Here is a 13,754-nt window from a genome sequence, read left to right as displayed (position 1 = left end):
TTACTTTTTAATTTTTTTGTGGAGTTAAAATTGCCATTTTTTTTTTCATTTGCTTGATTTTCTATATATACCAATTGTTAATTCTTCCCCCATTTAATCTGACAGTTCCTTTTTTTTCAGGCACTTCATTTCATCCCCTGACTCAGTGAGTACTGTTTGCTCCCTAGAACTGCTGCAGAGCATTTTTCCTGACTAGATCCTCTGATTCCTAGGCTCCATATCTTCATCTTTCTTTCTTTTTTTTAAATTTATTTTTATCTTTTTTAAAGACTTTACTCATTTATTCATGAGAGAGACAGAAAGAGCGAGAGGCAGAGACACAGGCAGAGGGAGAAGCAGGCTCCACCCAAGGAGCCCGACATGTGACTCCATCTCCGGTCTCCAGGATCAGGCCCTGGCCTGAAGGCGGCACTAAACCGCCGAGCCACCCGGGCTGCCCTTTTTTTTTTAAGATTTTATTTTTTTATTCATGAGAGACACAGAGAGAGAAGGCAGAGACATAGGCTGAGGGAGAAGCCGGCTCCATGTAGGGAGCCTGTTGTGGGACTTGATCCCAGGACCCCAGGATCACAACCTGCCTAAGGCAGATGCTCAACCTCTGAGCCACCCAGGCGTTCCTATATGTTCATCTTTCATAGCTCTTTTATCCTTCATTTGGTGAAACATATCCACAAGTACCTTCTTTAAAAAGTCACTAGAGTTAAAATTTTTAAGACATTTTCTTAAAAAATTTTTATTCCATTCATATATATGTGTGATAGCAGGTCATAAAATTTGACATTGAAAATAATTTTCATGTAAGATCAATTTTTTAAAAGATTTTATTTATTTATTAATGAGAGATACAGAGAGAGAGGCAGAGACACAGGTAGAGAGAGAGGCATGCTCCATGCAGGGAGCCTGACGTGGGACTTGATCTTGGGTCTCCAGGATCACGCCCTGGGCTGAAGGCAGGTGCCAAACTGCTGAGCCACCCAGGCATCCCTTGCAAGATCATTTTTAAGGCAGTATTCCCCTATGTTCAGATTTTTGGTAATGCTGTTGAGAAGTTCCATGCCATTTTTTGCTCCTGACCTCCTTTTTCTCTGAGGTTATAAAATGTCAGGACACGTCTTCCTGCATGTCATTATTTGTTGTGCTGTGGGGTAGAGATGTATATTCTTAACTTGCACAAAATTTCGTTTCCTTGAGTGATTTCTTCACATTTTCTCTGTTCTCTCTGGAATTTTCATTAAACCCAATATCTGATAAGTGGTAATTCCAGAGAGAACACAACTGATCATCTATTTTCTTCTCCTTTCATATTGTCTTTCTGTACAACTTTCATTTTTATATATATATAAGGTTTTATATAAAATATAGCAGAGGGAGAAGCAGGCTGCCTGCAGGGAGCCCAATACGGGACTCAATCCCAGGACCGTGGGATCATGCCCTAAGCCAAAGCCAGACACTCAACCGCTGAGCCACCCAGGCACCCCTCTGTCCAACTTTCTGAGGGATTTTTATCTTTCAGCTCTTCTCTGGAACTGTTTTTAAAATTCCATTGTTTTAATTCTCAACTCTTTCTGTTCTCTGTTCAGTCTTTAACTGTAGTATCTTTTTTTTTTTTAATATTTATTTATTCATAAGAGACACAGAGAAAGAGGCAGAGACATAGGTAGAGGGAGAAGCAGGCTCCCTGTGGGTAGCCTGATGCAGGACTCCATCCCAGGACTGTGGGACCATGATCTGAGCCAAAGGCAGACGCTCAAACACTGAGCTACCCAGCACCCCATAGTATCTTTTCAAAAACATAGTTGAGCCTAGCACACCATCAGTCAACAACTGACCTCTGTAGACTTACTTCAACAACAGAATACATATTTTTCTTTTTTCTCAAGCTCACATGAAACAGGCACCAAAAAAAAAAAAAAAAAAAAAAAAGAAAAAAGAAACAGGCACCAAAACAGACCACAATCTGGTCCATAAAATATGCCTTAACCAATTTAAAATAATCAAAACAATACATTGCTCTCAGGTCAAATGGAATTAAATTAGAAATCACTAATAGAAGGATAGCTGGAAAATCACCAAATACTTGGAAATGAAACAACACACTTCTAATAACATATGAGTCAAAGAAGAAATCTCATGAAAAATTTAAAAATATTTTGAACTAAATGAAAATGAAAACACAAGAAATTTGTGGGACACAGCAAAAGTAGTGCTTAAAGAGAAATGTATAGCATTGGATGCATATTTTAGAAAAGAAGAGCAAATTAAGTCCAAAATAAGCAGGAAAAGAAGAAGAAAAGAACCAGAGCAGAAATCAATAAAATTGAAAACAGGAAATCAGTAAAGAAAGTCAACAAAACCAAAAGCTGGTTCTTGGAAATCTCATTAGAACCAGCAGGTCAATTACCTATCTCCAAGCCTAGTGCGAGGTAGAAGCAAGGGAAAAACCTCTCCTGAGAATTTTTAACCATAAGCCAGCCTGAATAGGTTTATAACCTAAACTGACAATACCTGGGTGGTCCAAAAGACTTGTGGCTGAAAATTTAGTGGTGTAGGATTGGTTTGTCATCAGGTGACAGAGAAACACATTTCTTCTCTGGAGGAATTTACTGTTGACCCAATCTCAAAAAAAAAACCTTGATAAAATTCCAAGAAATATGAACTCACAAATTGCAAGAAACTAAAGCATTGTGAAGAGGAGCCACCATAAACAATAGCCAATGTACTCCAGCCTCACAGACTTAAGATATTGGAATTACCAAACAATGGAAGGTGTGTGTCTTCAAAATATTTAAAGGAAAAAAAAAAACACCTAAAATTTAAGTAGAAAGCAAGAAAGGTATAAAATGACCATGCAGATCTTAAAAAGAGTCAAACAATTAGAGAAAATATTTGACACATGAAACTCATGAACGAATGGACAAAACCACTTAAAAAAAGACAATTTGGGATCCCTGGGTGGCGCAGCGGTTTGGCGCCTGCCTTTGGCCCAGGGCGCGATCCTGGAGACCCGGGATCGAATCCCACATCAGGCTCCCGGTGCATGGAGCCTGCTTCTCCCTCTGCCTGCGTCTCTGCCTCTCTTTCTCCCTCTGTGACTATCATAAAAAAAAAAAAAAAAAAAAGACAATTTGATGGGATCCCTGGGTGGCGCAGCAGTTTGGCGCCTGCCTTTGGCCCAGGGCGCGATCCTGGAGACCCGGGATCGAATCCCACGTCAGGCTCCCGGTGCATGGAGCCTGCTTCTCCCTCTGCCTGTGTCTCTGCCTCTCTCTCTCTCTCTCTCTCTCTCTCTGTGACTATCCTAAATAAATAAATAAAATATTTAAAAAAAAAAAAAAAAAGACAATTTGGGATTCCTGGATGGCACAGTGGTTGAGTGTCTGCCTTTGGCTCAGGGCATGATCCTGAGATCCGGGATCAAGTCCCACATTGGGCTCCTTGCAGGGAGCCTGCTTCTCCCTCTGCCTGTGTCTCTGCCTCTCTCTGTGTGTGTCTCTCCTGAATAAATATATAAAAATCTTAAAAAAACAAAAAAACAAAAAAATCAGATTGGTTTCACAGCTGAAGAAAGACAGAAAGACTAAGGAAGATCTACCTGGCTGCAGGAATTCTCCAGAATGCCAGAAACCGAGATACATGTGAGGATGTAGTAGGAAGGTCTCATCAGAGCTTTAGTAAAGACAGAAAATATGTGAAGGTGTGACTAAGAATCTTCTAAAACTGATGAAAGGCATCAATTCATAGAATCAGGAAACCCAAGGAATTTCATGAGGGTAAATACAAAGAAAACCACACTTGTGCACATCACAGTAAATTGCGGTAATACAGGAGATAAAAAAATCCTAAAAGTGTTGAAGACAAAAGTATCTTCAAAGGAAAAACTATAGATGACAGCTGACAACAGCAACAATGGAAGCCAAAAGACAGAATAATATTTTTAACATATTGAGAGGAAATAGCTATTAACCTAGAATTCTGTACCCAATAAGAAGTAATTTTAAAAAGGGACACCTGGGTGGCTCAGTGGTTGAGCATCTGCCTTCAGCTCCGTGCATGATCCCAGGTCCAGGGATTGAGTTCTGCATCGGCCTCCCTCTGAGGAGCCTGCTTCTTGCTCTGTCTATGTTTCTGCTGCTCTCTGTGTCTCCCATGAATAAATAAATAAAAATCTTTTTAAAAAAATTTTAAGCTACAAAAGGTGAGACAAGCACAAAATAAAGTGGTAGAAATATATCCAAGTACATTACTTACAAACTATATAAATGATCAAATGTTTCAACTGGAAGATAGTGTTGTCTAGATTTTTAAAAATCTTATCTATGGGGCACCTACGTGGCTCAGTCAGTTAAGCTTTGGCCTTCAGCTCAGGTCATGATTTCAGAGTCCTGGGGTCAAGACCTGAGTCAGGCTTCCTGCTCACTAGAGTCTGCTTCTCCCTTTCCCTCTGCCCCTCCCCCCACTCATGCTCACTATCTCTCAAATCTTTTTTAAAAAATAAAATCCACTGGAGATCCCTGGGTGGCTCAGCAGTTTAGTGCCTGCCTTCGGCCTAGGGTGTAATCCTGGAGTCCCGGGACCGAGTCCCACATTGGGCACCCTGCATGGGGTCTGCTTCTCCCTCTGCCTGTGTCTGCCTCTCTCTCTCTCTCTGTCTCTCATGAATAAATAAATAAGATCTTTAAAAAATAATAATAATAAAATCCATTTATCTTAAGAGACGAAATAATTGAAAGTAAAAATACAAATTATTAACATATTCAGACTAGAAGGGAATTTAAGGGGCATCTATTTAAAAAGAAACCCACAATGAACATATCTTATGGTGAAATATCAAAATTATTTCCTCTAAGGTTAGAAACCAGTCAAGGTGGGGCACCTGGCTGCCTCAGCTTGGAAGAGCATAGGACTCTTGATCTTGGGGTCATGAGTTTAAGCCACACCACACCGGATGCAGAGATTACTTTAAAAAATAAAACAAGTCAAGGTGCCCACTACTTTTCCTCCACCCATACAGAAGGGGCAAGATTAAGAGGTACACAAATTTAAAAGGAAAAACAAAACCTTTTCATAGATTATGTGATTATAAATGCAGAAAACTCAGAAGAATTTATAAGTAAATTATAAGTTTCCCAGACAGGTCCCGTTGCTGGACACAAAATTTCTATTTTCTTTTTTTTTTTTAATGTATATATTTTTTTAAGATTTTATTTATTTATTCATGAGAGACACAGAGAGAGAGAGAGAAGCAGAGACACAGGCAGAGGGAGAAGCAGGCTCCATGCAGGGAGTCCGACGTGGGACTTGATCCCGGGTCTCCAGGATCACGCCCTGGGCTGAAGGCAGCGCTAAACCGCTGAGCCACCCAGGCTGCCCAAAATTTCTATTTTCATAAACCATATACAACTAGCATAACAATATCAACTACTTAAGAATAAATCTAACAAGGGTGGCTTAGTGGGTTAGGCATCTGACTTCAGCTCAGCTGGTGATCTCAGAGTCCTGGGATTGAGCCCTGTGTCCAGCTCCCCATTTGGTGAGGAGTCTGCTTGTCCCACCCCTCCATCTGCCCCTCCTCCCACTCGTGCTTGTTGACTCTCTCAAATCTTAAAAAAAAGAAGATGAAGAAGAAATCTAAACTAGGGGCACTTGAGTGACTTGGTTAAGTGTTCAACTGTTGATTTCAGCTCAGGTCATAACCTCAGGGTCATGAGACTGAACCCTGCTTTGGGCTCTGTGCTTAGGATTCTCTCTCTCTCCTTCTGGCCTTCCCCTCCCCACACTCGTATTCTCTCTCTCTCAAAAGTAATAATAATCTAACCAAAAAAGGAATGATCTTTATGAGAAAAAAATATGTAATTTTATTGAAAACATTTAATGGATACATGATGTTCATGAACTGAAAAACATAATTTCATATGAATGTTGGTTTTTCCCAGACTGCTCTATAGATTCATTTGGATTTCATTCACAATCTCAAAGAGAATTTTTACTGGTGGAATTTGACAAGTGGATTCTAAAATTTGTATGGAAGAGCAAGGACCAAAAATAGATCCTAGGGAGTCATATAATAGGGGTGGACAAAATGGGAAAATAAATTGTATATTCAATGGCTCACTATACAGCAAGGAAAAGGAATACCCTACAGCTCTACATGTTAATCTGGATAAATCTCAGGAACATAATGAGTGTAAAGGTAAGTCACAGAGGAATAAACATGGTATGATTCCATTTACATAAAATTCAAAAACATGCAAAACCAATACAAACATAGGTAATACAATTACAAGGCAAAGCAAGGGAATAATGAAGACAGGACAGTGTTTTCTTCACTGGGGAGGGGCACAGCAGGGGTTCAAAGGAAGTGGTATCCATTTCTTAAATGGGAAGGGGGAGGAGTTTATTTTATATTTTCTTGCATCTCCTTACTATTTAATTTAAAAAAAAAAAAAAAAAAAGTGTTCCAGAGGGTTAAAGCTGAGGAGGAAACTAGAAGTCTGCCAATGCTTATGTACAGCACAAAGTGCTAGGCACACCACATTCCTAACAGTTAAGAACTAGTACTTGAACATGCCATTTGGGAAAACAAAAAAGTCCTAGCAGCTCAAACCTTTGTGGGCATGGGCAGGGCATGTCTGAAGGATGGGCTTCTCTCAGAGTTCCTGGGTGACAAGCCTGCCATGTCACTGGATGACATTCCCCCCGACCCCCAGCAGCATCTGTAGACTTTTTCACTTAATCCAATTTTTGGTCCAGCCCCTCACCCCCACCCTCCCCAGTGCCTCTGAAACCCAAAGCTGCTTTGAACAGTCCCCACCTGTACCCCAGATGGCTAGCTGCTGGCTGCACAGGGTGGGGTGGGCCCTGTGGGGAGGGGCAACCTAGCTGCCCCTCTTCAAGACTGGATCAGTCCATGTCAGTCCCACACCTTTGTTCCATGGTGCCAGGAGAGTTCCTGAGCCTCTCCAGGGCTCTGGGAGACAGTTTGGCTGCTTTTGGCTCCTCCCTCTAGGAGTGGTTTCTAATTCTCTGCTAAAAGAGGAAATGAGCTTCCATCCACTTCCCATCTTTCAAAATGTCATCAGGCTCTTTGGTCTACTACTGTCTCTCTTCTATTTTCTTTATCTTTGTAAATTTATATGTTTTATTTCTTCACTATCATTTAGATTTGAAGAGGAAACAGGTAAACCTATGTGTTTAAACCTGCCACATTGGAAATCTGTTTACTATATTTGAATAAAATGTTTAACAGGTAGCTCTTGAAGAGTCCAGAGAGGAAGAGCTTAGCCTTCTGAGCATCCTCCTTCAGATGCTTGAATATCCCTACCTGATTTCTCTGCCTCCATTTTGCATACTCACTTTCCTCAGCTGTGTAAGGGTAAAGGAAAAAGCACAAAAATCTGGGTTCAAATCCTGACTCCTCCATTCACTGCCCTGAGATCTTATCAACTCCCATAATTGCTGTCCTTGGTACCAGATTAGCCGGAGAGAGGCACAGGGAGTGTTACGGAGATGCTTCTAACTATAAAGCACAGAATCTAGGAAAGAATGTTTCTCTTTCCCTGGATCACCTCATGCTGCCTTGGTCTGCTGGTCCCCCAGCCCCACCCCCACCAAAGCCACAGGAGGCAGATCCCTGGCCCCCCCAAGCCCTCAAGTGTTCTGTGGTTCCCATGTGTGGCAATCAGAGGGACCAGAAACCCCGAAAGATGGAGGGAATCCAAGAACCAAGTGGGCACTTTATTAACCCAGCAAAGGGGTGACTAGGCTGGCCAAGCAGCCCCTTACCAAACTGTCCTCTATACTTGGGAGCAGGGGGGCAATAGAGGCAGAGTTGCAGGACCCAAGCCCTGGACACTGGAGACCAGGTTGGGCAGGGCAAAGGCCAAGGATAGGACTGGAGTTGCTGAAAGGTAGTAAGTACCAACCCACCTCCCCAACTGAGGCTGGGAGTGGGCCTGAAAGGAGTTAGGAGCCCCCTCTCCTGCTGCCCTCTCCCTGAACATCTCCAGCTCTTCCTGAAATCAGGAAGGTGTGAGGCCCACATCAGCTGCGGTCTGGAAGGTGATCCCATCCCCAGGCAGTGGGGAGGCCAGGAAGGGCCAGAGCCAGACAAGGACCCAGCGGGGCCCCAGGGCCGCCTGCAAGTTGTGGCAAGGGCCCAGGTCATAAGAGTGCTGGCCCCGAGCCCACTCCCACGTGGTCTGGCCCCGCAACAGCAGCATCCCATGGAAGAGCAGCCCAGCCCCACATAACAGTGCACCTGCCACGCATGTATCGGTCACAAAGGCCAAGGCAAACTGCGCCAGAGACACTCTGCCTGCAAGGAGAAAGCAAATGGATCAGGGGGCAGAAGGGGGCCCAGCCCTCCCAAAGCCCAGCTCCTGCCCTTCTTCCACTTCCTACCCTCCACCACCAAGCAGGGCTCATTCCTCTGCTCAGCAAATGCTGAGTAGCTACTCCCCGGCCAGCCCATGCTGGTGCCCCAGACAGACACAGTCCCCCATCCATCCAACTTCCGTTCATCACAAACTATGAGTACCTCCCATTGCTAGACACGGCAGGCACCAGCATGAAGGGCAGACAGCAGCTTGACCTCAGGGAGCTAACAGACATTTCAGAGATCACTTCTTAGTTACTTAATTACAGATGTGATTGGTTACAACGGAAAAGTACAGCACCTTCTGGCTCCTGATAGGTACTAAGTATCTGCTGAACTAATGAACTATAGGATGCCATGAAACATTCTGCTCAGTGAAAGAAGCCAGACGTGAAAGTAACAAATTATCAATGTGACATATGATGCCATTTATGTGAGATGTCCCAAACAGGCAAATCCATAGACAGACATAGTGACAGACAGTAGATGAGTGATCACCAGGGGCTGGGGGGGACTCTAGGAGGGAAGGGAAGTGACCGCTCAATGGGTACAGGGTTTCTTTTGGAGGCTATGGAAATGTTCTGGAATTAGTGGTAATGGTTCACCACATTTTTGGTTTTTTTTTGTTGTTGTTGTTGTTCACCACATTATGAATGTACTAAATGCCACTGAATGATCTACTGGGACGTGTTTTTTTATTTATTTATTTATTTTTTTTTTTTTATTTGTTCATGAGAGAGTTAGAGACACAGGCAGAGGGAGAAGCAGGCTCCATGCAGGAAGCCTAATGTGGGACTTGATCCCGGGACCCCAGGATCACACCCTGGGTAGAAGGCAGGCGCTAAACCGCTGAGCCACCCAGGGATCCCCTGGGAGGTGGTTTATTTATTTTTTTTTAAATTTCATTTATTTATTCATGAGAGACACAGAGAGAGAGAGAGAGAGAGAGAGGCAGAGACACAGGCAGAGGGAGAAGTAGGCTCCATGCAGGGATCCTGATGTGGGACTCGATCCTGGGTCTCCAGGATCACGCCCTGGGCCGAAGGCAGATGCTCAACCTCTGAGCCACCCAGGCGTCCCTGGAAGGTGGTTTATTTTATTTTATTTTATTTTATTTTTGGAAGGTGGTTTTATATGAATTGCTTGTTATATGAATTCTACTTCATTAAAAAAAGACAGGCTATGTGGGGAAATGCCAAGCTGCCTTATTAGAAGCTCAGGGAAGTGGATTTCATTTGTTTTAATTAAGTAACATCTTGGGTGGTGTCTGAAGGAGGTATTTGCTAGGTAAAGAGGGGAAAAAACATTCTATTTGAAGGTCCTGAGCAGGATGGAGGGGTGCCTGTGAGATGAGTATGTGGCTGGTTCTGGAAGTTCAGGAGAGAAGCCCAGGCTGGACATGCAGATCTGCAGGTGGCTGGCAAAGAGGGAGTTCCAAGACCCACCAGAGGCCAGAGTTAGAGTGAGATGGGAACAGTGCCACTACCTCAGCATCAGGAGACCAGGTCCCTTGGGACCTGATCAAGAAGAGAGAGGGAAACCATAAAAGGAAGGAGGAAACCAGCAGTGCGAGCTGTTGGAGACGCCCAGGGTACAGCCCTTCCAGGAGGAGGGAGGCTAGCAGTCTTATGAGGCAGAAAGGTCTCGTGAAGCAAAGAGAACTCAGAGGGGTCCTCCTGGCTTTGTGGGGACCGAGGCATTCTCAGGAGGGGGAGGGGGGTAGAAGCCAGTTTGGAGCAGGTAGAGGAAGGAATGGGAAGTGAGGAAAAGCACCTATGAGCCCGGGGAAGTCCTCCAAGGAGCCTAGCTGCTAGCAGAAGAGCCAGGAGGCAAGAGCTAGGGAGGAGGAGGACATGGGGTGAAGAGAGGGTTTATACAGGTAGGAAAACTGAAAGAAAGCCAGCGGAGGGAGACTGGGTTGGCAGGAAGAGAAGCAGGCCACAGTGAGGCTTCCAAGCGGGGAGGAAGGCCAGACACCAGGAGAAGCTACAGACAGTGAGCCTGGCTTCCAGATCTGAAGACAGGACAATTCTGGACATAACTGACATGTCATTTTCTCCGTGATGGATTTCACGAGAGGTGGGAGCTTAGAAAACAGGAGAGTGGGATGGTTGGAGCCGCAGTCATGAGGGGGGCAAGCTTTTGAGAAACCACGATGGCCAGGCACGACTGAGGGCCTGTTGGGGTCAGTAGCCATGAATGTGACATGGGACCAACTGCCACAAATTACCAGCCCTTAGCAACCAGGGGCAGATACAGAGAAGACAGGTAGACAGAGTGAGATGTTGGCAGGAGAATGGTGGAAATGAGGATTCTAAGCTGGATGTGGGGGAAATGAAGAGGGAAAGTGTTGGGAGACAGACGAGGGCCAGGAGCTCTCGTACTCTCCTAGAGTATGAGAGTGAGAGCTGGCTGGAAGGAGGGGAGGTGGGCAACAGAAAAAGGGGTGACCAGCTCATGGCATGATTCAGGAGGTGACACACTTTGACCTCTGACAAGGTGAAGGGTGGATGTGGGTGTAGGTGATAGAAGTCAAATGGAGGAAGTCTAGAAGCTGAGCAACTGGGGCAGTGAGTGGGCCATTCACCCAGACTTCCAGGCACCCATGATTTCAACATGGCCCAGGACTTGAGAAATGAATGGCCACAGAGGGGTGGGTTGCAGGGAGGTACAGTTGGAGGGCTTGCGTTTCAGTGGAAGCAGGGGATCATCAAGGAGGCAAAGGAGCCAGTGTGGTCAGAGGAAGACACTGACAACCCACTGGGCCTCCCAAGGCCTCCCCCCTCCACACCTCCAGGCTGCAGGGATAGTCAGGCTTAGATAGGATAAGGAGACACTGACTATTCAGAGTGGTCAGAGAGTTTAGTAACCGAAGGACAAGTTTACAGAGGGGCCCTTGGAGGGGTCAGGAGGAAGGAGTCAGGGGAAAGAAAGCCCAGAGCATTTCAAGCATTTCAAAGAGTATAAAAACAAAACAAAACAATAGGGCTTTTGGGGAGGTGAGGGTGTCAGAAGAGGAATAAATGTGTCATCCAGAACACAGCCTCTCAATCAGCCTCCTGATCCATGTCCTCCCCTCCCAACTTCCAAAGACTGGAGCTTCCTCTGCCTAGAACTTTCACTGGCTCCCTGCTGTCCAGTCACGTTAGGGCTACACCAGCATTTAGGGTCTCCACCATCCAATCTGAACCTACTCCTTGCCCAACCTCCACGCCTCTGCTTAGGCTGCTCCCCTCACTTAGAATGCACCCTCATTTAGAATGCTCCCTCCTCATTCCCAATCACACCCCCCCCCCCAACTCCCACTAGTCTTTCCTTCTCTGCCAATCCTGATTCTCCTATCCAGAACTCTGCACCTGTGTCAAGGCCTTGTATTTTATTGTCCTGCACACCCAGTTCAATCCTAGGCTGCCCTCACCCACCCCATAAATGACATTGGAACTGGGTCCCCAGGCCATTACCAGGAGAACCAGCCGGAAATTCCATCCCCCACCAGAATGGCCCACGACAAGGGCCTCTGCCTCTGTGGATGCCTCCCAAGCTCCCCACCTGTGAGCAGCATGAGCCAGGGCAGCAGGAGGAGGGCTGCGGTGTGGAGGGGCGCGTGGGCTCGCAGGAGGGCTGACAGGGCAGGGCCCAGCAGCACAGAGATGTGGAGCAGGACACCCGCAGCATGAAGCAACAGGCACAGGAAGGGCCGGTAGTTGTGGAATCCCACACAGCGGCCCAGCAGGCGGCAGTGGTGATCCCGACGAAGGATGCAGACACGGCAGGCAGAGCAATGCCCACTGCGTGGTGGCACCTGGCTTTGGCACTGGTAGCAGTAACTGCAGGGAAGCAACCACAGCGTCAGTTCCACCAGCAGCTCCGAGTGCCCCTTCTCATGCCCAGTTGGCCTCTGAACCCATCCCAGGGAAGCAGGCACGACCACTGCCCTAATAAGCCTCAAATTCATCATACATAAATGCAGGACGAATTGTTCTAGCACTGCAGGTCCGAGGGCTCTTGCAGCTCAGACATCCCAATCCTAAGCCTTTCTCCGGCCTCTAACATCCAGGAGCAAACCTCTCACTTGCTCCATGGTCACCACACTGGTCCAAGTCACCATGAACTCTCCCCCCTGGATACTGCATCAGATTTTAACTATTCTCCCTGATTCCAGCTTTGGTTCCTCCTGGTATAGTCTCACCCCAGCAGCCAGACTGATCCTTAAAAATCTAAGTTGTGCCCTCCTCTACTCCAAACCCTACAATGGCTGTCCACCTCACTGCCAGTAAAAAGCAAAGCTTTCAATGTCCTACAAGGTCTATCTCTAACCTCTCTCTTCCCCCTCTCACTCCACACCAGCCACACTGGCCTTGCTGTTCCTGGAACACACAAGACACATAACTGCTTCAGAGTCTTTGCACTGTCTGTTCCCCCTACCTGGAATGCTCTCCTCCAGATTCCCACCTGGCTAACTCCTCCACCTCCTTAAATTCTTTGCTCAAATGCCTACCTTGACTACCATATTTAAGACTGCAATCTGCACAGCTTTTACCCTGCTCTACTTTTTGTTTCCATACCACCACCTAACAGTCTATATTATTTCCTTATTTACTATGCCTATAGCTTATCATCTGCCCCCTCCCCCACTAAAATAAGTCCAGGAGGTCAGGAATCCACTTTATTGTACCTCCAGTGGCCGGAACAGTACCTTGTACGTAGTAGGTGCTCATGAACTATTTCTAAGTGAATGAATGACATTTCTTCTGGATCTACCATCCCAGGCTATAGAAGAGTGTTCTGGCTCTAACAAGCGGATCCTATTGTGATCTGGTTTTAACATCTTCTGGTCCTAGGGGCGCCTACCCCTGTCCAAGGTTCCTACGTCCCCCGCTTCCATCCCCCAGATACCGCGCCCCACTCACGCCCAGCCCTGGCCCAGACCGCGGCCGGCCAGCATCACGCCCCGGATGCTGGGGTCCGAGCGCAGGAAGAGCCCCACGTTGCCCAGCAGGTTGAGCAGCTGGAAGGCGGCCAGCACTAACTGCAAGGCCCGAGCCAGGGGTCCCAGCGGGGGCGGCCCGGGACCCAGAACCAGCACATAGGCCAGCTCCAGGCCCACAGCCGCGGCCCACAGCGCGGTGAGCACGAGAGGCAGCCGCGCGGGCGCCCCCTCCGCGCTCCCTACCGCCCAGGGCTGCCCCATGGCCTGGACCCACCGGCTGTCGGACCCGGAGTACCCCGCCGCTTCCGTAATGGGGCGGGGATAGTGGCAGACGGACGTCCGCTACGACCAATAGAAGCTCGGAAGGGAGTTCGGCGTCACCGGGAGCTGCCCACAGATGGGGACATGTGATTGGGCGGCCGCAGGAGCCTTGGAGAAGCTTGGAATCCC

General features: G+C 46.7%; 1 protein-coding gene across 1 annotated transcript; it reads right to left on the bottom strand.

Annotated features, from left to right (window-relative positions):
• Positions 1 to 5,831: 5,831 nt before the first annotated feature.
• On the bottom strand, positions 5,832 to 13,716 carry ZDHHC24 (zinc finger DHHC-type containing 24). Its single transcript, XM_038563821.1, has 3 exons — positions 13,285 to 13,716; positions 11,924 to 12,201; positions 5,832 to 8,314 (listed from the first exon to the last, which is right to left on the bottom strand). The coding sequence occupies exons 1-3, from the start codon at positions 13,563 to 13,565 to the stop codon at positions 8,019 to 8,021; spliced, it is 855 nt and encodes a 284-aa protein (XP_038419749.1). The 5' UTR covers positions 13,566 to 13,716; the 3' UTR covers positions 5,832 to 8,018.
• Between the last annotated feature and the right edge of the window lie 38 nt (positions 13,717 to 13,754).

This window comes from Canis lupus, chromosome 18 (assembly GCF_011100685.1).
Source record: "Canis lupus familiaris isolate Mischka breed German Shepherd chromosome 18, alternate assembly UU_Cfam_GSD_1.0, whole genome shotgun sequence".
Classification (NCBI taxonomy): Eukaryota; Metazoa; Chordata; class Mammalia; order Carnivora; family Canidae; genus Canis; species Canis lupus.
Note: the sequence above shows the minus strand (reverse complement) of the source record. Positions and strands in the feature narration are given on the sequence as shown.

Bases quoted from the DNA above. Each gene is read 5' to 3' on its own strand.
- ZDHHC24 (XM_038563821.1), bottom strand. From the start codon at position 13,565: ATGGGGCAGCCCTGGGCGGTAGGGAGCGCGGAGGGGGCGCCCGCGCGG. The intron at 12,202-13,284 runs GTGAGTGGGGCG...GCTTCCCTGCAG, and splicing joins GGTCTGGGCCAGGGCTGGGC to TTACTGCTACCAGTGCCAAA. The intron at 8,315-11,923 runs GTGGGGAGCTTG...TTCTCCTTGCAG, and splicing joins CTGGCTCATGCTGCTCACAG to GCAGAGTGTCTCTGGCGCAG.